We start from the raw sequence: 27,926 nt of genomic DNA, 5'->3' as shown, positions 1-27,926 counted from the left end.
ATGATCGTCCGAAAGTGGGGAACTCCCCAGGTGGACTTGTTCGTGTTCTGCCAGAACAGGAAATGCCAAGTGTTCTGTTTGCTCTGGGGGATGGACAGGGCTTCCCTGTCAGATGCTTTCCTGCTTCCGTGGTCGGGAGTCCTTCTGCCCGTGCCATTGATCTTCTCAAGGATTCTGTGGCTCAAACAGGACAGGGCGAGGGTTGTCCTGATAGCGCCCGAGTGGCCTTGCCTGCACTGGCTCGGTACCTTTTGATAGTTGCGCTGCTGCGACTCCCTCTCTGGCAGGACCTGCTGTCCCAGAACCACGGCAGTCTCCTGCACCCGAGCCTGGAAGCATTGAACTTGGCAGCGTGACTGCTGAGTGGCTAAATGCAGAAGAGCAAGAATGTTCGACCTGGGGTGCAACAGGTCCTGCTGGGTAGCAGAAAACCCTCCACCAGAGCGACCTACCAGGCAAAGTGGAAAAAGATTCATGTGCTGGGCCTCGGATTGGCGTGTCAGGGCTGAGCAGGCCTCATTGCAAGTGATCCTGGACTATCTTCTGCACCTCAAACTTCAGGGCTTGTCCCTGTCGTCAGTCAGGGTCCACCTGGCTGCTATTTCGGCTTTCCACCCTCTGTTGTAAGACAGGTCAGTTTTCGTTCATGACATGATGGCCTGATTCTTGAAAGGTCTGGATCATCTTTACCCTCACGTCCGGGATCCTGCCCCTCCTTGGAATTTAAATCTTGTGCTAGCAAGGCTCCTTCTTTCCTGGAAAGTTGCGTTCCTGGTGGCGATTACATCCACCCGCAGCGTGTCTGAGATCAGGGCACTTACGTTAGACTCACCCTATATGGTGTTCTACCCAAGGACAAGGTCTGGTTGTGGCCGCACCCAGTGTTCCTGCCCACGGTAGTCTCACAGTTTCATACTGGCCAAGATATTTTCTTACCGGTCTTCTTTCCAAAGCCCCATCATTCCAAAGAGGCACACAGATTGCACGCCCTGGACGTCCAGAGGGCGCTGGCCTTCTGTATTGACAGGACACGGCCTTTCCGTAAGTCAAAGCAGCTGCTTGTTGCGGAGGCTGACGGGATGAAAGGTCGCCCAGTGTCTGCTCAGAGGATCTCGTCCCAACTCTCAACCTGCATCCAATACTGTTACGAGCAGGTGCATGTGACTCCACCGGTGATAGTCAAAGCGCACTTGACTAGAGTGCAAGCCTCATCAGCAACCTTCTTGGCTCTGATGCCAATCCAAGAGATCCGTAGAGCGGCCATCTGATCGTCTGTCCACACATTTACATTGCATTATGCACTTACCCAGCAGGCCCGAGACAATGTTGGCTTTGGTAGAGCAATATTGCAAGCTGCATGACCGTGAACTCCGAGCCCACATCCATGAAAACTGCTTGTGAGTCACCTAGAATGGAATTGACATGAGGAAGCACTCAAAGAAGAGAAAACGATTACCTACCTTTCGTAACTTGTTCTTTGAGATGGGTTGCTCATGTCCATTCCATTACTCGCCCTCATGCCCCTCTGTCAGTGTTGCCGGCAAGAAAGAACTGAGAGGGTGTAGGGTTGGCAGTGCGTGATATACCCGCGCATGAGTGCGGCACTTGAGGGGGCACCACTGCTAATTCTACGGATACCGCTAAGGCAAAAATCTCCGACCACACGTGTGCACGTGCGCACACCTAGAATGGAATGGACATGAGCAACACATCTTTTTACAAAAGGTAGGTAACCATTTTTTCAACTAACGCTGTGGGGCTGTTCATGTTAATTGAAAAAACATCTGTGTGATTACCAGGTCAAATACCCAAAGCAGATACAGAACACTGGATTCGATTTGGAGGGCCTCATAGGTTTTCACACACTACTTTTTTTTTTTTTTTTTAACCTATTTTGTCTTTAGCTTTGAGGTAAATAAGCATGAAGTGGCATTGGCTTGGAAAATCACAATGCCTGAATATGCAGCTGGTCGAAGGGATAAGAGATACGATTTATTAAACTTTATAATTTGTGCTAGTTATATGAAATCTACATAAATATTTGGGTTATTCTTAAATACATGCTTTTGTTTATGCTTTGGGGAATGGTGTGTAACAAGATAGAATTTTGCTACTTGTATAATTTTGGGTGACATTGGCATACTGAAACATCTGGGGGGTGAGTCACTCTCTAGGAACGAACTCAAAAACAAAGAGGTTGAGTCAGTATTTTCTTGAATAGCAAAGGATTAAACCTCTATATCAAGAAGCCTAACAAATGAAATGCCTTTCTCATTTCTATTGTCATATTGCTCTAAACGTTGTGTAAAGTAGAAGTTGGATTTGCTTTTTGTCTAGACGTTGTATAGTTCCTTTTCAAGGACAGAACACTTAACTCGTGAACCAGTTATGGATGGGCCTTTACTACATTTGTCAGTTTTGTCAGATGGAAGGTGATTGTTGGAGGGAAGTAAAGAGGTTAAAAAGTAAAAATTGATCAGGTTCAGCAGCTGCTGCTCTCAGAATACCAGTTCTGAGCACACTATATAGTAAAGGACAGAATTATCAGATAGAAAGATGCAAACAATATGCTGGGGAAGAGTCAACATGGCTTTTGTAAATGGAAATAATGCCGCCTCAATCTATTAGAAATCTTTGAGGGGATCAACAAGCACGTGGACAAGGGTGATACAGTGGATATACTGCACTTGGACTTTCAGAAAGCCTTTGACAAAGTCCCTCATCAAAGGTTTTTAAGCAAAGCAAGAAGTCATGGGATAAGAGGGTAGATCCTCTCATGAATCAGTAACTGGTTAAAAGATGGGAGATAAAAGGTAGGAATAAATGGTCAGTTTTCACTGTGCAGAGGGGTAAATGGCGGGGTTCCCCAAGGATCTGTACTGGAGCCAGTGCTGTTCAACATATTCATAAATGGTTTGGAAAAAAGGCATCAGTGAGGTGGCAAAGTTTGCAGACAATATAAAATTACATAGTTAAGCCCAAAGCTGACTGAAAAGTGACAAAGGGATCTCACAAAATTGGGTGACGGAGGAACAAAATGGCAGTTGAAATTCATTATTGATAAATGCAGAATAATGCACATTGGAAAACAGAATTCCAAATATACATATAAAATTGTGGGGTCTAAATTAGCTGTTACCACTCAAAGAAGAGATCTTGGAGTTATTGCAGATGGTTCTCGGAAAACATATGCCCAATGTGCAGTGGACGTGCACAAAGCTAACAATGTTAGGAACCATTAGGAAAGGGATAGTTAGTAAAACAGAGAATATGCTGCTGCTATATAAATCCTTGGTACGCCACACCTTGAATACTGCATGCAGTTCTAGTCACTCCATCTCAAAAAAGATACATTAGAATTGGGAAAGGGGCAGAGAAGGGCACCAAAAATGATTTGGGGTTATGGAACAACTTCCATACAAGGAAAGATTAGAGACTTGGACTAGTCAACTTAGAAAAGAGACGACCGGGGGAGGGAGATATTAGGGGTCTATAAAATCACACATGATGTGGAGAGAGTGAATAGGGAAGTATTATTTACTCCTTTACATAATCCAATAACCAGAGGTCACCCAATGAAATTAATAGGCAGTAGTTTAAAACAAATAAAAAGAAATACTTCTTCACACAATGCACAGCCAACCTGTGGAACTCATTGCCATGGGACATTGTGAAGGCCAAAAATATAGGTTGGTTTAAAAAAAAAATTAGATAAGTTCATGGAGGTTAGGTGCCTCAAAGACTATTAACCAAGATGGTCAGGGGGACAAGTGCATGCGATGGGTTTCCCTAAGCCTCTGATTGCTAGAAGCTGAGACTGGACGATGGGATGGATCACTCAATAAGTTTCCCTATTCAGTTCATTGCCTCTGAAGCATCTGGCACTGGCCACTCTCAGATGATAGGATACCATTGGTCTGACCCAGTTAGGCCATTCTTATGTGAATTACAGGCCAGGACAGAATAGTGTATGTACAGTATAGATATGTGTTTGTGCCGTGTAAATATCTGAAATAGAATCCTAGCAGACACCCAGGAAGAAGCTTAGTGTTTGTACACGAGTAAATTGAGTCAGACAAGATTTGCAAGCTGTATGGATCTCCCTAGATTAATTCAGTACACAGTATTAAACTCTAGCGCTTGATATATTTTTGTATGTTGACTTTCTGAGATACATACAGCTTCACTTACAATTTAAAAATAACTATATTCAGAATATAACCTGAGATTTAATCTTGGCTGGAACAAGTTTTAGTGTATTAGGCAAACTTACAGCTTGATGATACAATGATCCTGTGTGTGTATTTTGTCTTGTACATTTTTTCTTGAAGATGGCTTGTCTCTTTAAAAAAAAAAAAAATAAAAATAAAAAATTGCAAATTCTATATTTTTTTTTAATATAGGACTTTTTTCTAATCTATTTTAGGTGTCAAAACAGAAAGATGGAAATGAGCAGAGTGAAGTTGTATCGCCATCGGAGGAAGAAGAAACATTCTCTTGGCCTGGTCCAAAAACAGTTATGTTAAGGAGGACGTCTCAGGGTTTTGGTTTTACCTTAAGACACTTCATTGTTTACCCTCCCGAGTCTGCTGTTCACTTTTCTTTTAAAGTAAGTGAAATGAATGATGAGGGATATTTTTCGAAACACCTCTATGTTTCAGAAACAGAGCGTTCTTATGCTTTATGGGGTTTTTTTACTCCTTAAGAGTGTGTAGTAATTAGAAAAAATGATCCATGTCAAAATAATAATCTCCTTTTAAGATAATGAAATCTTTCCTGTTTCCATGAGTGTAAATCTTACACTGAGGTGAAATACCTTCATGCATACTAATAAATGTCAGGCTTATTTGTGGTCTTCTTCAGTACAAACTTCTTGATCTGCTTTATTCTCACAAAGTGTATACTCTCTAGATTAAATTGTTGCACTACTCTTCTCGCTTAGGTCACAGACCAAAGTCTTCCTCCTGTTTTTATTTCTTTCCCTTGCAAAATACTACAACCCATCAGTGTGGGCCTGAGACTTTTTTTGTTTTTGAATTGACTTGACAGAAACTGAAAATAATTATATGAAAAGGATAATTTAAATATACTTTTATTTTTTTTAAAAAGCTTCTGTTTTAATAACATTTTATTTGGTAACTAGGAATAAGTGCAGTAATACTTTGTTACTGTAAAACTTGAATGTATTGCTGCTAAGCTTGGCAAATTTTTGACCTAAAACTATTGACACATCTATCTGATCCGATTTAAAAAAAAAAAAAAAAAAAAAAAAAAAAAAAAGTTTAATCAAAAGTGTCTGTATTACAATGTCACATTTAGAGAACAACCTGGAAAAAAGTAAACAATACAAGGTAGGAAATCTGCTCCACCTTTCATTGTTTACATCTCAAGTTAATGTGTGCTGCAAAGACAGTTTTCATGATTCTTGTATTTGTGTTATTTACTGAAAAGGGCTAGAGTCTTTCCGTTCCCAATTAGTCAGGAGAGACAAAAGATATGTATTTGCATATTCTGGAAAAAGTCTGTCAATTTTACAGTATACAGAAACGAAAGCTCATCATAAGTTTCCTCCTTTCTTTAAGACAACTATGAAGTAAGAACCTACGTAGTAGGGTGGTCTGTTTCAAATGACCTGAATTACTATCTACATTCTAAGTGTTCAGTTGTATTCAATGGGTAAAAAAGAGCATGGTTTATGTTGATAGAAAACAGTGAGACAATTTTGGTGATCTAGTTAGCATTACTTTATTCATAAAATAATATTTTTGGTAATCTTCCAAGGATATGGTTTCACATAGAGCATGCAACCATTGGGTGATCTTCCTGGCCTTGTCTGTCAGGCAAGGAGCCAGTCAAGAACAAAAAAGTTTTGGCTCCCAGTTCTCTGTTTGGCTCTGCTCCCCAGTTGTTTCCTGCTTCCCTGCACAAAGGTAGCTGGATTTTCCTGGCTGAAGCTTTCTTTTGTATCAGCGTGCCTTGGGTGGCTACCAGACTCCTTATGGAGTAGAAGAAACTGGGCAGGAGAGCTTTGCCATTCTTGCTCCAACTCACTTTAGCAGTCTGTTGTGGCTTGCATTGTGTGCCTGAGCCCTTCCACTGACAGACTTGTTGAAGCCAGCCAGCAGCAGAAATTGCTAGCTAGCAGGAATCAGGTGATCATAACATGTTTCACTGTTCTGCAGCACAGAATGATCAGCAGGGGGTCAGCCAAGAGATTTCTCTGGATGGATTCCAGTTTGAAGCGGAGGTAGAAGGGAGTGAGGAAGTTTTGGCCGTGCTGAACAACGTTTATGCAGCCTTGTTGTTTCCTCCTGACAGAGACCATTTCTTGTAGGCTCCAACAAGAAACCTCAGCAGGTCACTTCTCTTCATTTATCCAGCCCCCCCAGTCTTCTCCAGAGGCTCTTTTGGGTTCTCTGTGGCTTCTTAAACATATGCTTCCAGTGAAATCACAGAGGAAGGGGAAGTGGATAAAAGTAGATCTGTCCCACTCTGGTTGTATGTCTTCATCTCCTTCTGCCTTTGCTTCCGACAGCTTTTCGGAGAGTCAAAGGAGAGTGTCCCCAGTGGAATGAGCCATTCTGGCACCTCACATCTCAGACTCAAAATATTATTTCAGTGGAGTTTGAGGCCTGAGTTGAGATGCTAGGATCCCTATGTTCCTGCAAGGCGGCTGTTAGGCACTCATCTTCATTAATCCTTTTCTGTCTCTGAAGTGATGGAAATGGTTTCTCCATTCCATTATGACTCTTGCTTTAAACAGGAAATTATGGGATTAGGGGGTACTTACATACTTATGGCTGCCTGCTCATCCTCTTCATTCATGGTGGCCATTCAGTTGTTGACTGAAGTTCAGTCAGACAAACTCCACAAATTGGTCTGAAAGAATCTCTCATGCTGGCTTTTGGCAGTCAACAGCCTAAATGACATGGCTCAGGACTCAGAGTAGGAGACAGTATCATGGTTTCCTCTTCCATTCTGGCTTTGCTGAAGTGGCCGAAGGAAGAGGAATAAGTCTTTAAAATCTCATACATCTTGTCTTTTCTGGAGACCCAAGACTTCTCAGACATCTGTGTCTCCCTACCCCACTAGAGATTTATAAAGTTCTTAATGGGTCACTTTCACTTCCAAAATATCCCTCTGCCAGTCCAGCTTATCAACATCCCCTGCCTAAACCCTCACTGAGATCAAGGTGGTAATTTCAGCTGCTCTCACACTGGAAGGCTTCTTTATGATCCCATACCTGGATAACTGAATCATTCAAGCCCAGTCCCTCCAAAAGACCATCCAGGCCCCTTGGGGCCAGGACCATTTCTTGGTTCTGTTTGTACTGTGTCTGTCACAGTTGGGTTCTGGTCCATGAGTGCAGCTCCTAGATGCCATCGTAATACAAATAAATAGTAATAACACGCAGTATCCAGATCGCCTCAAGTCATGTTCAGAACCCTGGGGCTTGTGTTAAGCCTGCATAGGAGCTCACAATCCCAGTCCCAGAGGCTGATTCTTTTGAGTGCAGTCGTAGACAAGGAGGAGGCAAAAACATGAACATCCACAGAAAGGATTGAAAAGCTGGAAGTGGAAATTTTGATTCTACCTGACCTGCAAATAGAGAGGTACTAGGGGTTGCATGTCTTGTCACGCTCCGTTTCCCTGCTTTGTTTCTCTTAAATCCTGTCAGTTCCTTATTCCTTCTTCAGACCCTGGGGGAGTGCTGAAAGCAAACTGGGGTTCCCTTGGCAATAAAGACTTCACTAATCTGGTAGCTACACTGATCCAGTTCCCTAAATTATTCCCTTCTGTAGGTGCTCTTCAAACTTTCCATTATCACTAGTTGCAACCTGAACTGGTGAGCACCCACTTCCCTTCTAGATTTGTGCAGGAGTTGCTGTTTCCTGGGAGAGGAGGGGTTTCACATTGACTTGCTAGAACTCAAAGCAGTTAGACATGTCCTGATAGCCCCGAACCTTGCAACAAGTCAGCATGGCCTGATAAGATTGGACAACTCTGTAGTAGCTGCTTTCATAAACTGTTGGGGAAAACCAAGTTGTGCAGTAAGGAGAACTGAAAGGCAGGGTGATATTGTGACATTTTCTATTGGTAATAGATTTGGGGAGTTAGGCACTTCCTAAGTAGTGCACCTGCTAATGTATGCTGGGTGTTTATCATCAAGTCAGATAAGCTCATTCTGTTTAGACCCACTCTGCTGCGATCCAGCAGTTGCAGGGCACCAAATTCAAACATCTGAACGCTGAAGAAACTGAAGTGAAGTCTTAACAGAATTGGGGAAACTAAGCACAGGATATGGGTTGGGCTTGCCAGAGAGCACAGAGGGCCGTGGTTAGATTAAGGCAGTGTTTCTCAAACTTTTTGTGCTGGTGACCTCCTCTGGACTTAAGAAGAAAAAATCATGACCCCTCCTCCAAGGCTTGAAAAGATAGGGGGCATAAGATGACCGAGGCACGCCCCTGGGCATCATGGCTCCAAGGTTGAGAAACACTGCATTAAGCTGATGGTTGGCATTGACTAAGTAGAGTGTCTCTTAGTTATGGTATAAAAAACCAGTACTACTTACTAATAACTGTGACAAAGGCTCTTTTGTCCTAGCACATAGCCAATAAATGGAGAAAGATGTGCAAACCAAGTGTGAACCCTTGCAGACTGTGGAATACATGAAATAAGCTGGCAACTTATTAGTTTGGGTTTCAATAAATGAGAAGTGTAGCTCCAAGGGGAACAGAGAGTGGTAATTTAGTGAAAAGGTGATGAACGCATGGGTCACTTTGGCAAAGGTCTGCACCCACAAAGATCTGTTACAGCTTTCTAGTCTGCTGAAAATGTGGTGGTGGGGGAGGAGGAGGTGGGGAAGCAATCTTGGCTACTGTTATCAGGACAGTCATAAGTAGCCACATTTATTAACTACAATTCACTACATGTCTCTATTTTCATTTAATTTTATTGAACAGTAATGGATCAGTAGTATTTATAAAGTAGTATTGTCATTTTTTATATATATATATATATATATATATATATATATATATATATATATATATATATATATATATATATATAAAATAATAAAATTAAATTAAATAAAGGTTATACTAGAGGCCCCAGTCAGGATCAGGGTCCTATTTTATTAGTGCTATACAAATACACATAAAGACATGGTCCTTTTCCAAAGGAGCTATCTATCTGAGAAGGCAGGTGACCTGTAAAACAAGTGGGAGAGGGATCAATCCCACACACAATTTTATATACTTCTCTCTCCATAATATATTGTTGGAGAGATTGGGCATCAACTGTCCTCATCTGCTTCCCAACTAGCCTTTATTTATTGGCTGATTTCTTATTTGCATCATGACAATGGCTGGTCTGAGGAAGGATATTGAAGTGTATGATAGCCTTATGGATCAGTTCAGCAAGGGCATTCCATGTGCTAAGGGGCAGCGTGAGAGGAGATGTAAGAAGCTGACAAATGGGCAGGCAAGGCTGGTATCACTGTAAAGGTGCCAAGGGGCAACGTGATGAAGCAGAGAAGAGTATAGTGAACATTATCTGTTTCATTGTTACTAGTGCTAAGTAGCAACAGAAACTTACTTTTATAAGTGTAGTACTTTCTGCATGTTTGTATTGTTTTGAGTGATGTAATACAACTGAAACAGTATACACTAAAAAGTTTTGCAGCATGTATGTGAGGTGAATGTAAAAATGCTTTTAAAATTCAGAAGCACTTGCATTATCAAGCGCTCCCTGTAAATTTTTTTTAAGGATTGAGATCATTGCCTTGATATCATACAAAATCCATTTAATATTACTCTTTTGCATCTGTTTTATGACTGAGCTGTGCATGCCAGATGACAGATTACCAATTGTCAAATTGGTTTCAATTTGTGAAGAACTGGAAATCTACCAGTATTATGTTTACTATATCATATATTAAACTGGTCCCTCTCATAGTTTTATAGTTTATATCTTTTATAGCATTGGAAAATGAGAATCCAAATATTTTAAAGTCTAAAACTTTTTTTTTTTTTTTTTGTTCAATGAATTGGGTAGAAACTAGATAAATACAGATGTTTGCCATTTATGTAATTCTATGCTGCAATCCTGTTGGGTGATCATAGTTCAAAACATGTTGAACTGTTACAGGAAGCAAGTGCAGTAATAATGACTCTTAACGCTAGTTGTTCTCTGGGACAGTGTTTTTACTGAAGTACTGAACAGTCAGTATTGTACAAAAATGCAAAGGTATACAATTGGCTATTCTCAAAATTCACTTGATTGATACAATTGTTATAGTGCAGCATATATGCTTTTTAGAGAGAGACATGTGATCCTTACTAGCTCGATCCTTTTTAAAGTTAATTTTTTGTGTTGAGGTTTTTAAAGCTTCAGCAGACTCATTGGTAACTTCTGTGCTGTAATGACAATGTATTGTGATGCAGACTATACTGAATTGCTGTATCACAATGAGACGTGTTGTAGTTAGAGGGACCTTTCCCTGATGTATATTGTACCACATATTATAAACTTTTAGGCAAAAAAAATCATTAACCTAGATTAAAGGTTGGGATGAAAAGCTGTCATTACAGGAAAACAAAATTAATAGGAGAGAGATGTAGATTTTTTTTGTGGTTTTAATGGAAGCAGCCTGGAAATTTGGAACTAGGGATCCACTTAAACAGATTACACAGGTAAGAATACCAAATAACTTTTAGCTTTGCCTTCACTAATTCATCTCATTCTGAATGAGGCCATGTCAGCCAAGCCAAATAAATTCCTAAGCCAAACTGCTTTAAAAAAAAAAAAAATTAGTAGACTTTTGAAGGGGTTGGAATGGTGGTTTTTGTTTGGTTTTGTTTTGTTTTGTGTTTTGTTTTGTTTTTGGCAGCTGGGAAGAGACCCCTTGTATTTCTTAATGTTTTTTTGCCTTAAATTTTTCAGAAAAGGTTCTACTTTGTAAGGCCATGTCAGTTTCCAAATTGGTAGAATTTTGATGAAGTCAGGGAGCAGATAAAATCAGCCTTAATATGGAATAGGAAGTTGACCTTAACTGTGGAGTTGCTACTGAATCTCCATATTGACTTTATAATGAGATCTGGACAGAAAATTGACTATGTAAAAATGGCAACTGCTTATTCAGCTTCTCCTTCCTGAGTATTTTCAAGTTATAGCTGCATACTTCACTGACACAACTCAGTTTTTAGTTGTTAATATTGAGAAGTCAATGCAACTATCAGAGAAGGAGCATCATCAACAAATTTGTCACCTAAGCTATTCTAAGTGTAGAAACTTACTGATCATATTACAGACAGACAAAGCTTGATGTTTACATTTCAGGAGGAGTTTGCAGGATTTGCCATTAGAAAATACTTCAGACTTATAAAGTGAACCAATTTTATGAGTCATTGGTAGACAAAAATGTGGAACCTCTCCGTTCAATTTTAGATTAATTGCACGTATGCTGTACATCTTTGCATTTTATTATATTTTATTGAATCAAATAATGCCATGTGACTGCTGCTGTGTGACATATCAAGGAAGTAGGATGAGATTTGTTTGTTTAAATATACACCTTGCCAAGATTTTCAGTAATTAATGCCTAATTTTAAAAAGTACTAAACATCCAGCCTCTCCCATGAACATCAGACCACTTATTTAGGTGCCTAAGTATGGGTTTATGAGCCTAATGAGGCACCCATTTTTGAAAACCTTGTCTGTATGTGTTTTCTTCCATTTTTGGTAAATTTTACATTTTGTTCGTTTGTTTTTGTTTGACAGGATGAAGAAAATGGAAATAGAGGAGGTATGCATTTTCATTTTTTGTAGTATTCCTTATTTATCATTCATCAGTAATGTAATGGGTCTGCGTTGTAATGGCTATTTAAGATCTTTGACTTAAAAATTAAGTGTGTGACAGTGCAAGTGTTTTTATTGGTCTTCACACGGCATTGGAGCAGAAGTCCATTAAGCACAAGAGGCGATGTATTCGATCACCCCTAACTTTTTTTTTAACTTGAAAAGCAGTGTATTATGTAAGTCAGTGGTTCTCAAACTTTTGCATTGGTGACCCCTTTCATACAGCAAGCCTCTGAGTGTGACCCTCCTTATACATTAAAAACACATTTTTATATTTAACTCTATTATAAATGTTGGAGGAGAAGTGGGGTTTGTGGGTGGAGGCTGACCTCATGATCCCCCCCCACATAATAACCTCGCGACCCCCTCAGGTGTGCCAATAGCAGGTCATGAATGATGATTTGATGATCACAGAAGCAGTAGGGGCAGAGTGGGTGCATTAAATATGATTAAGTTTGAGGTCACGGTTATTTTTTGGCAAAAGTCACAGACAGATTGTAGGCAATAAACAAAAATTCATGGATGCCCACGACCTGTCCATGGTGGGACTGACTGCTGGGTGGGAGGCTGAAGCCTGAGTCCCACTGCTTGTAGGGATGTGTGTGTATGCGCTGATAGTGCAGAGCTTTGCTGCCTGGGGTGAGGGTGGAGGGACAACCTAGAGCCCTGCCACTGCAGGGCGGTCTGACCGCTCAAGGCAAGAAAGTTACAGAGGTACATTAAAGTCATGGAATCCATGACCTCTGATGAAATCATATCCTTAAATATAAGTGGTGGTCAGGGGGAGAGAATGCAGATGTGGAAAGATTAGAGGAGGGGCAGTATTAACTCAAGATAAAGTTAAGGTGAATAGTCAAGCTTGCTTGTTTTTATCTTAATATGTGATCAAGTGTTCATGTTCATAGTGTTGCTAGAACATCCTTTAGTACCTTAAACGGTATAAGGCAGGACACTTGGTCCAAACAGCGAAGGGTTATTACTGTTTCAGCATGTTCTACACTGATATGTATTGATATTAGACTTCAAGAAAAGCAAAAGGCACAGCACATTGTAGAGATCATCCTCGATTGTATTTGTTTTTTTGGATGGGATAGTCCTAGGAGGTTAAGATGTTGGACCTGCTTTCACCCACTGCTCTGAAGTCTTGCTGCAGGAAAACTCAAGGCAGTCTGGGTGTAGACAAGCAGGTGGGTGCAGTTGCCAGAGTGAAAAAGGCTTCTGCAGTGGTGCCGAAGTTGTTTCAATTTTACGTTACCTGTTCCCAAAATAGGAGAATAGTTAGCATGCAGGGGGTCAAATGGGGAAGCCTATACCCATATACTGTTTGTAATTGAATGAATGAATGAATTAGTTTCATGTAATGTCTTAAAGTAGAAATCAGTTAGTTTAGTAAAATTACGGTGTGCTTACATAGTCCTTTACAAGGAATCGTTAATAAATGGCCTACCGAAGAAAGCAGGTAATTTAACATGGGAAGTTACCAGAGGTTGCTTTTGTATATATAAATTGATGTATATTTGAGTGGTGGTAGGGTATCCCATCTGGGGATCACTCAAATTTGTTGTTGTTTTATGGAACAGAGTTTCTGGGAAATGCGTAATACAAAGGAGCCATCTAGTGGCAACTTCATTAAATAGGTTTAAGCTTAAGGAAGGTTTTTTGTTTATATATTAAGGCAGTATCACTTATGAGACTGCAGTAACAGCTTGCTTATTTTTCCTTTAGCACGTTTATATTGCTTGGCAAGATAAGTTAGCAGAGTAATTTATAAAATGAAATATTTTTTCCCAAATTGATGTTTTTAGGTTTTATGAATATCATCAAAGACTTGAAAGGGATTAGGGAAGCAGCATATTGAACACTTTTTTTTGGTGTGGGTGGGATGAGGTGGGGGAGGAGGAGAGGTGAGAATAGGAAAAGTTAGTACAAAAACTTAGAGCAGAGGTTATGTAGATACTGTACTCTAGCACTGATTTGGAGAGAAATGTTTTTAAAACTGAAATTGATTAGAGTTAAATGTTCTCTGCATGAAGATTTGACTTAGTCGTAGTTTTCTTAATTTAAAGGGTTAATTATAAACCATGAACTTTTTTGAAGCATTCAGGTAGCATTTTCACTTGAAGCTTAACTTGATCAAAGATTCACCTAATCCTATATTGGGGGTCCCTGGTATACGTTGGGGTTGTGTTTTTGAAAAGGGCAATGGGTCCCTGATATATGTCTCCCCCTGATCTGTCATTTTGCCTATCCATTGCTCATCAATAGGGGGACATGTTCCGAGTCACGTTGGTCCAGATCCACATATCCATAGCTTCACCTTTTGCATGGCTTTTCTGTGGGTGCTTAGCACCCACTGGCAGCCGGCACACCCCCAACACCTCCTGTCTTAATTAATTAATGGAGATATCCCATCTCCTAGAACTGGAAGGGACCTTGAAAGGTCATCAAGTCCAGCCCCCTGCCTTCACTAGCAGGACCAAGTTCTGATTTTGCCCCAGATCCCCAAGTGGCCCCCTCAAGGATTGAACTCACAACCCTGGGTTTAGCAGGCCAATGCTCAAACCACTGAGCTATCCCTCCCCCCAGTCTGCCGATGGCCCTGTGGGCTACCGATCAACTCCTCTCCCTCCTGCCCAGCGCCTCCTGCATGCCATGAAACAGCTGTTCTCCAGTGTTCAGGAGGCACTGTGAGGGAGTGGGAGGAGTTGATTGATGACCCACTCTGTGGTGGGGAGAGGGAGTGCTGGCTGCCGGTGGGTGCTAAGCACCCACAGAAAAGTCACGCAAAAAGTGAGGCGACGGATATGCGGATCAGGACCAACATAAATCGGAACACGTTCCCCTATTGATGAGCAATGGATATGCGAAACGACGGATAAGGGGGAGATGTATACCAGGGACCCCTTGTAGTAGCTTTTGTTTCACTTATGCAAAGTGGATAGGCGCCTGTGGAAAAACTGCTACATTGTTGGAATATTTTTTTGAATGGAGGTGCTCCAGTTTTCCTCCATTGTCAGGTCCCATCATCTTTCTTTATAAGTAAATCAAATAACTTCAGATTTTGTCTTGGTGGGGTTTAGCACTTAGGGATTTAACCATGTAAGATTAGGAGTTGCTGAGTACCTTCAGTGAGGAGGTGAATACCCTCAATTCCCACTGACTTTACTAGGAGTTGAGGGTGTTCAGCACTTTCCTGACACAGATGAAGTATTGGGAACTTCAGAATAATAGAAATTTAGGGCTGGAAGGGACTTTGGGAAGTCAACTCCAGCCCCCTGCTTTGTGGCAGAACCAAGTAAACCTCGACCATCCCTGAGAGGGGTTTGTCCAACCTATTCTTAAAAACCTCCAATGATGGGGTTTCCACAACCTCCCTTGGAAGCCTCCTGCTGTGCTTAACTACTGCTATAGCTTTTTGTAATACGTGCCTAATCTCCCTGGCTACATTCCTTCTAGCCCTATCTTGAGTGGACCACTGCCCTCTTTATAACAAACACCCCTTAACATATATTTGAAGACTTATCAAATATATGTTAGATATAGACGTGTGCCCTCCCCGTCATCTTTTCTCAACACAAACTGTGTCCAATTTTTTAAATCTTTCCTCATAGATCAGGTTTTCTAAGATGTTTGTCATTTTTGTTGCTCTCCTTTGGACATTCTCCAGTTTGTTCACATCTTTCCTAAAGTGTGGCACTCAGAATTGGACATAATACTAGAGCTGAGGCCTCACTGGTGCTTAATAGATCAGGACAATTATTTCCCATTTCTTACATACAACACTTCTATTAATAATCACAAGAATATTAGGCAATTGCAAAAAACACTTAAGTTGTTTGCTCAGATTCAATTTGTGATCCAAATCCTCTTCAGTGAAGTATTTTGTGCTTATCTTTATTGAATTTCATCTTGTTGATTTCAGACCAATTCTCCAATTTGTCAAGGTAATTTTGAGTTCTAATCCTGTCCTCTAACGTGCTAGCAATCCCTCCCATTTTAGTGTCATCGGCAGATTATAAGCATATTCTCCTCTTCAAAATCAAAATCTTTTATGAAAATATTGAATTGTACCAGACCCAGAACTGCCCACTAGATATGCCCTCTCAGTTTGACTTTAAGTACCATCTTTCAACCAGTTGTGCACCCACCTTTTAATAAGTTAAACTAGACTAGACCATTTTTCCCCTAATTTTCTTATGAGAAAGTCATGTGGGACTGTCTCAGAAGCCTTACTAAAATCAAGGTACATCTCATCTTCTGCTTTCCCCCATCAATTAGGCCAGTAATTTTGTCAATTTGGTTAGGGATCTAATACACCTCTGGTGATTGCCATTGTTTAGTTAGCAACATGTTTTGTTGAGGATAGAGAGAGGATGAGACAGAGTGGCTGCTACTGTGTCAGAGATCAGGCCCTGGTCTTCAAGAAATTCTTTGTTTGGTTCCAGATAACTTTGGTCTGTCACAAAATTACCATTCCATTCTTAAAGACGTTACCCATTACAACACAAATGTCCCTGAAATGCCAAATCCATTCCCCACGTTAGTCCTCTATTTCAAATGGAGGGAACATTACTGTGGATGTATTCATCTGAAAAAGCCTTCCATGTACCACACTAAAGAACAGAAGTGGTCGACATAAACAATACTGTCTGTTGGCTAATGATTGTGCATAAGAATGTTTAAAGACAGAAAGGGCCATTAGATTATCTAATATGAACCTGTATAACACAGGACATAGAATTTTCCCCCTTCAAAGCACCCAGTAACTTATGTTTGGCTAAAGCATGTTTTCTAGAAAGGCAACCAGTCTTGATTTGAAGATATCAAGAGATGGAGACTGTCGCTTTCCTTCAAAGTTTGTTCCAATCATTAATCACCTTCACTACTAAAAATGTGTGTCTTATTTCTAATATGAATTTGTTGGACTTTAATTTCCAGCCATGGCATCAAAGTTGTTGTGCCTTTCTCAACTAGGTTAGAGCCTGTTAAGTAGCTGGTATTTCTCCCTGTGAAGTATTTATACAGTGTAATAAAATCACCTCTGTCTTGTTGTTGATAAATTAGACAGATTGAGCTCTTTAAATCTCAGAGTGCAAGGCATTTGTTTACAGCCCTCTCTACTCTTTTGTTTATACATCCAAGGATTGCATTAGCCATTTTTGCCACAGTTTTGCACTGGGGCCTCATGCTTAGTTGCTTGTCCAGTATACTTCTTAATGCTTTTCAGGGTCACTGCTTTCCAGGATGCCCCCCCGTCCCCCCATATTTTCTAGGTGTGGCCTGCATACTTTGTTTCTAGATTTATAACTTTGCATTTGGGTGTATTCAAATTAATTTTGTTTAAATGGGCCCAGCTTACCAAATGATCCAGATTGCTGTATCAGCGACCTGTCCTCTTCATTTGGTGTCATCTGCAAATGTTGTCAGCAGTGACTTTATATTTACTTATTGATCATTGATGAAAACATTGAATAATGCTGGAGCTAACGCTGATCCCTGTGGAACCCCACTAGAAAAGCCTCATTCTACGATGATTTCCCCATTGATAATTGCTTTTTCACATCTATCCAGTATCTATTTCTTAATAGAGCTGTCTGGAGGACAACAGATTTGTTTTGCGGTAGCGTTTATTCTTTTAAAATTATTCATTCCACATTCATTCTTAATCCATTTAATGTGTTTTCTATGATATTCTATAGCGCCAATTTTTTAAATCGATACATTGTGTGATATTAAGCCAAATGCCTTACAAAATTAAGTATATTACATTTATATAGTTCCTTTAATCAATCAAACCTCTAATCACATCAAAAAGTGAAATCAAGTGTGTTGGACAAGACTGACTTTCAATAAAACCATATTGATGTCAGACTAATGAGTTTATAATTACTCAGGTCATCCCCCTCTCTCTCTGAATATTGGCACAACATTAATACTTTTCCAATATTCCAATATACACTGAGGAAGAATGCATTATATGGGAGTTAGTAAATGGGGGAGTGCCCCTTCTGGATGGAGAGGAACTTGGAGTCTAGGAAAGGGGGAAGGAGAGAGAGTGATCACTACCTTATCCCAGGAGTTAAGAGACAATATTAGCCAGATGTATTGCCTGCATTTTTGAGCGATTTTCTTGTGTGCATTTACGATTTAATTTTCAGTCTAAAAAGACCACACACCATGAGATTGGCTTTTTAATCTAACTCGTGATTCTTGAACCTTTTAGGTTGGCAATTCTGGAAGAGGGTTACCTATCTGCGTGTTCAGTCTACATTGCCAAAGCCATCTTCCACTGGTTCCAGTGCTTACTACTTCCGTTTTTTTTTTTTAAAGATATTCATTTAGAAAATGTCCATCATTGTTTGTAGCAGAGATGGGCCTTCTGTATTCTGTGGCCACTACTTGTCAAGTGAGGGACTATGGAACATCAACCAGTGGTCATTCATAGTTTTGTGTCGTCTGGCTTTTATTAAAGGTCTTGTTTAAAAGCCTTATGTTTTATTTCTCCACAATGATTTTAAGTCCCACGCTCATCCTTTGTAGAACTGCTCTGTTAGAATAGAAGAAAAAGAAAAGTAGGTTTCCAGTTTTATTCTTTCCCCAAAACTGAACTGCACATTCTAGAATGTGCAATATTGGGTTTATATTTAAAACTCTGAGAGGAGATGGCCTTGGGCTTCAAGTACCAAAGATATGAGAACATTTTTGTGGTAAGCTGGGGTATAAATCTATCCTGAACTGGTCTGTCGCACACTCTGTGTGGACCCTGCTGATGCACACTAACGGCTAGTGTGGGGTAGATTCCCACCCCGCCGTGCTTGCCACAAACTGAATGTTTATGTAGGTAAACCCTCTCTCATAATTGTAACTTTTACACTTTATCCAACAAGGGAAAATAAATTTACAGTTTAGAGAGAATATCTGTATTTAGGAGCTCAGAGTGTGGAACACAGGCAGTTCTTGTGGAAAAATCAAGACCAACTTTAATGGGGAAAAAGATTTTCGGAGGGAGTGGCCGGGGGGGGGGGGGGGAATCTGTTAGGTATGCTATCTAGCAGAAAAGTAGCAGAAGCAGAGGGTAGACATGTAACAAAATCAAGTTCTTAATTTTTTAAACTTCATACGGAAAATATTCAAAACTCCAAATCTGGCTTGACTGGTATTAGAATATATTCACTTTAATGTATGTCACAGATTGGCATAAAATGTTTTGCTTCAGAATCATTTAAATGATATTTTTTAGCTATGAAGTCTTCTCACTTATCTTCCTATTTTAGGGACCTATCCCTTAGAGGTAGCACTGGGGATTGGGGCTATGGGCTTCTGCCCCACGGGGCCCCTGAAATCGGCTCACAGATGCCTGGTTGAGAACTGTTGCGGGAGGTGGAGTGCAGATGGCAGGTCAGATCCAAATTTTTGTATCTGTCCAGGGCTCTCCCCATTTTTCCAGCCTCCAGTGGCCTGGATTAGAACGTGCGCACAGGTTGCAATCCAAGCATTTTGATATATCTGGATTGTCGTACTGAAAAGAGGAATAGGCTCTTACCATTAGTGTACATTGCTGGGTATGAGGCACTAAAATGAATGTCCTTGGATGTGATGATAGGCATGCGTGCTAGTACGTCACTGATGTATAAATGAGCAAATAAACAAAGAATAATCTTCCTTTTCCACTGATGATGAAATAACATCCCTATGGCAACTGCAGAAATTGCTTAGATAGACTGAAGACTTTTGTAATGTAACTTTTCTATTTTTAGCTTTTTAAATGTAATCTAGTTCTTGAAAAATAAGGAATACCCACTTGATATCCCTCTGCAGACCATCAGCAAGTGCTCCCATAGACACTGCTGGTCCTCAGATTGCAGTATAGGAATCATGGTTTTCCATTTACTGAAACAGTTCACGATTACGCTTCATTTGCCAAGTAAGCAATTTTGTATATGATTGCAAACATCAAGAGATCAATAACTGTAAAACATGCATCACTGGAGGACTCTGTAGCCCTCCACTCATTGGATAAAAGGCTTCCCAGGAACCAGTGCTCTCTGCTATGCCAGATTATATGGGGTGCAAGCTGCATAGATTTTTTTTTTTTTTTTTTTTTTTTTAGAGCCCAGTTCTGCTTGGCAGCATGCTTGGGGAGGAAGTAAAACTGGAGGGTCCATTTGCATAGGTGTTCTCTCTCTCGCCCCCACCCCCAAGTCAGAGGATTTTGTGCGTAAAAGCCCAGGAAGGCTAATTTAGCTATGGGACTTAAGTTGGCTCTATGTATTTGGCCCTATGCCAAACTGGTCCCAATTGAAGGTCATTCCGGATATTGCTTATAAACCTTTAAAATCCTCTGTTCTCTTGCAGAAAGTTTATCTCTGTGATACTTTTGCTTTGGCCAGAAATAAACTTCTTAGAGACTAATTACAAGGCAACTATGTGAATCGGATGATTGCGATAGCACAATATACGGATGATACTGCCTTCCTGCCTTACATCTGGCATCTCAAAAGATGGCCCTGTCCCAAACAGTGTACCAAGAAAGATTATCTTTATCAGGGTTGTGACTGAGCAATGTGTGAGACATTGTCTGGTGGTGAAGGAAGTGATTGCTGGTAGTCTCAGCTGATCAGCTCATAGATAATCCTATGAAGTGCTTAGACCAGGTAGGGTTTCAGGAAGTATTGTTCAAAAGAAACTTCCAACCTAATTTTAGTTGGCCCTCATCCAAACCAAGGTGGCTGATTAATTCAGGAGATACAGAAATCTCATGGTTATTTCTTTAACCATGGCCTCACTGTGATTAAGGAAGGCACTAGCAAATCTTATGAGATTGAAGATTCCCAGTTAGTCTGTTACAAGACTTGTGTAAAATTACAAGAGAACTTCACAGCTTGTCCTAGAAAGGACTAAGTGGATCCTCTAGCTTGTCAACATAAGCTGTTTTTCTCTCATATCTGTCCCAGTCTTGGTTACGGACTTTATTCCTTAGGTTTCTTTCCCCAGCTCTGGTCATTTTTAATGCATCTTATTAAAGTAACTCTCCTGATGTTATGGGGGGAGGGGGAGAGCAATAGCTCAGTGGTTCAAGCATTGGCCTGCTAAACCCAGGGGTGTGAGTTCAATCCTTGAGGGTGCCATTTAGGGATCAGGGGCAAAAATCTGATCTGTTTGGGGATTGGTCCTGCTTTGAGCAGGGGGTTGGACTAGATGACCTCCTGAGGTCCCTTCTGACCCTGATATTCTATGAGCTATACTTATTAAGCAAAAGAACCCTTGTTGAATACCTGTGACTCCATTTGCTTGGATTTTATTCCTGGTGGCATTTTAACCCTGTCATTAGAATGAGAGAGCATCAGTGAGTGATTTTTTTCCTCCATAAGGGCTTCTCTTCATGCACTGTCAGCTTATCTACACTTCGTTAACTCCTCTGGAGTTTAGTGAGGGTAGTCACAATGCAAAACAAAACTTGAGCAGTGCAGTGTTTTGTATTAGCAGCATAAGGCACATGAGTTCTCACTGCTGTATTTGCTCAAATGTCAGCAGCACTCAGGCATCAACAACCTACACAATCCAATGGGCCAGTTGGATCCAGTTTAAAGCACCATTTAACTTGAGCTGGAGATTTTTGTGTGGCCAGAGTTTGGTTGGGTAAACGCTCAAATTAATCCATGGGCTAATGCTGCCATGAAGGCGAGCCCTGACTGAGCCAGAAGGAATGCAAATTCAGCACACAGGATCCTTAGACCGCCCTAAAAGAGAGGCCATCCAATTATGAAAACAACAAGGAGTCTGGTGGCACCTTAAAGACTAACAGATTTATTTGGGCATGAGCTTTCGTGAGTAAAAACCTCACTTCTTCGGATGCATAGAGTGAAAGTTACAGATGCAGGCATTATATACTGACACATGGAGAGCAGGGAGTTACTTCACAAGTGGAGAACCAGTGTTGACAGGGCCAATTCAATCAGGGTGGATGTAGTCCACTCCCAATAATAGATGAGGAGGTGTCAAACTGAAGGTAAAAAATCCATTGCAATCAACATACTACACTGAGTATGGTGAGAGACTGTGCCACACACTCTCAAAGAAACTGAGGAACCACCTGATCAGCATCCTGTACAGCAGACAGGAGAAGATCAAGAATGAGCTCTCAGAACTGGAGACTCTCATACAATACCAGCCTTCTACACAAACTTCCATGTGGCTGGACTTTACAAAAATGAGACAAGCCATTTACAATGCACATTTCACTTCTCTACAGAGGAAAAAGGACTGTAAGTTATCTAAACTAATACCTGTCACTGGGGGCTATAACAATGGTACCCTCAACTCCTCTAACAACATTGTCAATCTTTCCAACCACACACTTAGCCCAGCAGAAGAGTCTGTCCTATCTCGGGGACTCTTTCTGTCCCACCATCCCCACGAACATGATACAGTTCTGCGGTGATCTGGAAGCCTACTTTCGTCGTCTCCGACTCAAGGAATATTTTCAACGCACCACTGAACAGTGCACTGACCCACAGGAACCCTCCTACCAACACTACAAGAAGAACTCTGCGTGGACTCCTCCTGACGGTCGAAATGACAGACTGGACCTCTACATAGAGTGTTTCCGCAGACGTGCACAAGCTGAAATTGTGGACAAACAACATCACTTGTCCCATAACCTCAGCCGTACAGAACGCAATGCCATCCACAGCCTCAGGAACAACTCTGACATTATCATCAAAGGGGCTGACAAAGGAGGTGCTGTAGTCATAATGAACAGGTCAGATTATGAACAGGAGGCTGCCAGGCAACTCTCCAAGACCACATTCTACAGGCCACTATCCTCTGATCCCACTGAGGAATACCATAAGAAACTACACCATCTGCTCAAGAAACTCCCAGCTACAGTACGGGAACAAATCTACATGGACACACCCCCAGAACCCCGACCAGGGGTATTCTATCTGCTACCCAAGATCCATAAACCCGGAAACCCTGGACGCCCCATCATCTCAGGCATTGGTACTCTGACAGCAGGATTATCTGGCTATTTGGACTCTCTCCTCAGACCCTATGCTACCAGCACTCCCAGCTATCTTCGAGACACCACCGACTTCCTGAGGAAACTACAATGCATTGATGTTCTTCCTGAAAACACCATCCTGGCCACCATGGATGTAGAAGCACTTTATACCAATATTCCACTACAAGCTGTCAGGAACAGTATCCCTGATGAGGCCACAGCAAGCCTGGTGGCTGAGCTTTGTGACTTTGTCCTCACCCACAACCACTTCAGATTTGGGGACAACTTATACCTTCAAGTCAGTGGCACTGCTATGGGTACCCGCATGGCCCCACAGTATGCCAACATTTTTATGGCTGACTTAGAACAACGCTTCCTCAGCTCTCGTCCCCTAGTGCCCCTCCTCTACTTGCGCTACATTGATGACATCTTCATCATATGGACCCACGGAAAGGAGGCCCTTGAAGAATTCCACCTGGACTTCAACAATTTCCACCCTACCATCAACCTCAGCCTGGACCAGTCCACACAAGAGATCCACTTCCTGGACACTATAGTACAAATAAGTGATGGTCACATAAACACCACCCTATACCGGAAACCTACTGACCGCTACACGTACCTACATGCCTCCAGCTTCCATCCAAGACACATCACACGATCCATTGTCTACAGCCAAGCCCTAAGATACAACCGAATTTGCTCCAACCCCTCAGACAGAGACAAACACCTACAAGATCTTTATCAAGCATTCGTAAAACTACAATACCCACCTGGGGAAGTGAGGAAACAGATTGACAGAGCAAGACGGGTACCCAGAAATCACCTACTACAGGACAGGCCCAACAAGGACAATAACAGAACACCACTGGCCATCACATACAGCCCCCAGCTAAAACCTCTCCAGCGCATTATCCACGATCTACAACCTATCCTGGAAAATGATCCCTCACTCTCACAGACCTTGGGAGGCAGGCCAGTCCTCGCTTACAGACAACCCCCCAACCTGAAGCAAATACTCACCAGCAACTACACATCACACCACAGAAACACCAACCCAGGAACCTATCCCTGTAGCAAACCTCATTGCCTACTCTGTCCCCATATCTACTCTGGCAACAGCATCAGAGGACCCAACCACATCAGCCACACCATCAGGGGCTCATTCACCTGCACATCCACTAATGTCATATATGCCATCATGTGCCAGCAATGCCCCTCTGCCATGTACATTGGCCAAACTGGACAGTCCCTCCGCAAAAGAATAAATGGACACAAATCAGACATCAGGAATGGTAACATACACAAGCCAGTAAGTGAACACTTCAATCTCCCTGGTCATTCTATTACAGATTTAAAAGTCACTATCATTGAACAAAAAAACTTCAGAAACAGACTTCAAAGAGAAACAGCAGAACTAAAATTCATTTGCAAATTCAACACCATTAATCTGGGCTTGAATAGGGACTGGGAGTGGCTGGCTCACTACAGAAGCAGCTTTTCCTCTCCTGGAATTGACACCTTCTCATCTATTATTGGGAGTGGACTACATCCACCCTGATTGAATTGGCCCTGTCAACACTGGTTCTCCACTTGTGAAGTAACTCCCTGCTCTCCATGTGTCAGTATATAATGCCTGCATCTGTAACTTTCACTCTATGCATCCGAAGAAGTGAGGTTTTTACTCACGAAAGCTCATGCCCAAATAAATCTGTTAGTCTTTAAGGTGCCACCAGACTCCTTGTTGTTTTTGTAGATACAGACTAACACGGCTACCCCCTGATACTTGACATCCAGTTATGCTGATTGAAAATCCAATTCATTTTAAGTTGTCAGTAGTTTGTAAGATGATCTAACTTTAAGGCTCTGTCATGGATTGCAGAGAGCGAAAAGTTGCGTGCTCAGAGGGAGCCAGGGTAAACTGGTGTGTCACTGCTGCCACACTCCAGCAGAGGGTGTCTGAACTCAGGGAAGATGAGGGGTTGTATAAGATACCTCCATTGCGATGTTGGTGCAACGGGCAGATCTAACTATGAGTAAGTAAGGTTGAGACCAGTGAATGCCCTCTTTAAGCTAATTTTTATTTCTCCCAATGCATTATTTTTCTAAAGAAACTGATTTTTTATTTGACTGCATGTTCTTTATAAACTACCAGCTTTTCATGTGCACTACAGTTTCACTACTGTGAAATGTAGAGTCCAAAAACTGTGCATGTGACACTTTGAAAAATATGTAATTTTTTTTTATTCTGGGAATAGGAGTTAAATAAAGGAAAACAATTGCCATACATGTAAGATGTATTGAAACTTTGATTATCTTGTTTATGGATAACTGAGAAACTTTAAACTTCAAACAAAAAGAGCAAAGAACCTTTGATCTGTGATACAGGAAGTCTGTTTTAGATGATATAGCATAATTGTATGTGTGAAAAAGAAACCGTATCAATTTACCTATGTTAGGCATGTCACTTTTTTAATGAAAAATGAGGAAGGGCAGCACGTGAAGGAACTGGAATTTAAATGTCTGATACCTAAATTAACCTTGACAAACAGTTTAAAAAAAAATTTTGGATTTGGTAACCAGTACTTTCCATGAAGGTCTCTTGCTGTATGTTTGTACATTGCCTTTTAATGTTATCTTAAATTGCAGCTATTGTTTGTCAGTCTTCACTGTGCAAAGCTTTCATCTTTGGATTTAATTACTGCTCTATAAAAGTTCAGATAAATACTTTCCACTCAGCTGACTCACCTTTCGCAAGCAATTTTATTCAAACTATTTAAATAAGGCTAACTTTAAAAGCCAATTTCTGCATGGTTTAATTGACCGTCCCAAATCACGAAGGGGCAGGAGCCTTCTAGTGTATTGTTATACCAAATACGTTTGCTTGCTCTGCTTTTGTGATAATTTGTGGCCAAACTCAACATTGGGACAGTAAATAGAATTGTTTGGAGGATTTTTACATATTAAAGCAACGCAAAGGCAAACGTGGTAGGGGAAAAATAGTTGTCATATTCAAAAGAAAAATGTACACACATTTGTCCAACCAAGCTCAGTTCCTTTTTACTTCTGTATTTTTATAACCCATGATAAATTGTTCAGCCACAATGTATCAAATGAACAGTTTTCAAATGACCCACATGATTAAAAATATGGTTCATGCTGAGGGGCTGGAACCATCTAGAAAACTGACTCACAAATACTCTCACTCTCTTGCAGGTTTGAGTGTTCTTTGTGGAGACTTGTAAGGGACAATGACTCCAACTGCCCTCGATTCCTTTTACTATTTATGTGAGGTGTTGACAAAATTGGGGAGGGATGTTGTGTAAGTGTGAATGTGTAGAGGCAGTACACTCTGACAACTCCAGGTACCTAGTGCCAGTTTGAAAAATTGTGAGAGAGTTTGCGTTAGTCTTTGCTACAGGACAGATTGTTCTTAATTTGTGGGCTAGGGAGGGCAGATGGAGGCCATGCTAGAAAATCCTTGCATCTAATATACTGAGAAATTCTGTGTGCTGCATTACATGGCGTGAATTATATTTGCAAACCTTTCCAGGCAGTGGGTCAATTGTGAAATTCAGGGTTTTCTTTTTTGTGCTTTTGATATCTTAAAAATGTTCACTTGGAAAGGGTGAGTAGTACTTAACCCAAGTCCTGTAGCTGAATTACTTAGCAAGAAGTTACTTGCCTAGTTCAGCCTAAATGGACAGTGTAAATACAAACCTGTAAGTTGGTTTATAACACTAAGTCCTTTCACATTTTTATAGTTGAAAAAGACACTTAACATTTATCCCCTTTCATTTGATATGGTGAGTTAGGATTGTATCTCCAGCTATTTCTTAAAAAAGAAATTCTGTATTTCTAGCTTTGTTAGGATTGTAGTTTTAAAATGAAAACATACAGTATTTTGAGGCATACACTTCCTGCAAAGCTTATGCTTGTTACTAATGGGAAGCAGTTTTCGTTTGTGTCCAAACAGTTTTAGTATAGCAGACTAAAGAGAACCGAAAACTATGCATTTCCCAGTGTAAGCCTGGAAAATGTACATTCTTTTGTCTCCAATAAATAAAACAGTGTATTCCTGCTAAGTGTCCTGTGTATATTAAACATAGCAATATATTTACAAAAATGATGATCAACTTTTCAGTAGGGTTGCCAATTTTGGTTGGATGTATTCCTGGAGATTTCATCACGACATAATCTTTAAAGATTAATATTTAATTCCTGGAGACTCCAGGCCAATCCTGGAGGGTTGGCAACCATACTCTTCAGGGTTTTTCAAATGTGACCACCGTGGCTGTGTGAGGCCACTAGGGGCTTTTCTTGAGGCCACAGCCTTCTGTGTGGTGAATGCGGGGAGCGGGAAACCAGTGTCCCTTCCCCCGTGGCCACCAGCAAGGGTTTGGGCCTTGCTCCTGCTGGAGACACAAATGCTGGAGGCAGCACAGGCAGCCAGTGAGTTCCCCACCTTCCCAGGGGCGGTGGGTTTGGGTTTCAGCCACGGGGTGGTGAGTGGCAGGCTTCAGTTGTGGAGCTTCAGGCTCCATCCCTGGACCATGTCCCCTGGGCGCAGGGCTTTGGGCTCTGTTGCTCAGCCACCCAGCGGCAGGCTCCAGCCCCTGGTACTGCATGGCAGTGGGCTCCAGCCCTGGGTTCACCTCCTCCTCCCACCCTCATGGGCCCTGTTGTCTTTCCTAGCCTCACATCCATTCTGCCTGTCATCCTTGGCCCCTCTGCCTCCCTATCCACCTCCCCGTCAGGGTTTAATTTGTACCCCAAGTCTGCTGTGAAAAGTGATATTTGCGTGTTGAATATCACTTTCACAGTAGACTTAGTAGTTAGCCGGGAGGCTGTGAAAAGTGATATTAACATACAAGCATCACTTTTCACAGCAGCAGACTTACTAGCCAGCAAGTTGAAAAAAATAAAATGAAATAAAACGCAACCCAAAAAGCAAAATAAACTAGAACAAAAGACAAGAACGTGCATAGCATCTAATTTGTGTTTCTATTCTGTTTAGGTTCAGTAAAGAATAGAGACAAGTGTACGTTATTTTTGTTGA

General features: G+C 41.2%; 1 protein-coding gene across 3 annotated transcripts in view; it reads left to right on the top strand.

The window, feature by feature from the left end:
• Positions 1-27,926, top strand: part of ARHGAP21 (Rho GTPase activating protein 21) — a 193,480-nt gene that overhangs the window by 76,272 nt on the left and 89,282 nt on the right. For all 3 annotated transcript variants that reach the window (XM_054020709.1, XM_054020710.1, XM_054020708.1), the window contains 2 exons: positions 4,427-4,609; positions 11,785-11,809. In XM_054020709.1, the coding sequence (XP_053876684.1) occupies positions 4,427-4,609; positions 11,785-11,809 (208 nt within the window). The remainder of the gene's footprint in view (positions 1-4,426; positions 4,610-11,784; positions 11,810-27,926) is intronic.

Source organism: Malaclemys terrapin, chromosome 2 (genome assembly GCF_027887155.1).
Source record: "Malaclemys terrapin pileata isolate rMalTer1 chromosome 2, rMalTer1.hap1, whole genome shotgun sequence".
Taxonomy (NCBI): domain Eukaryota; kingdom Metazoa; phylum Chordata; order Testudines; family Emydidae; genus Malaclemys; species Malaclemys terrapin.
This window is presented reverse-complemented; position numbering and strand designations above follow the sequence as displayed.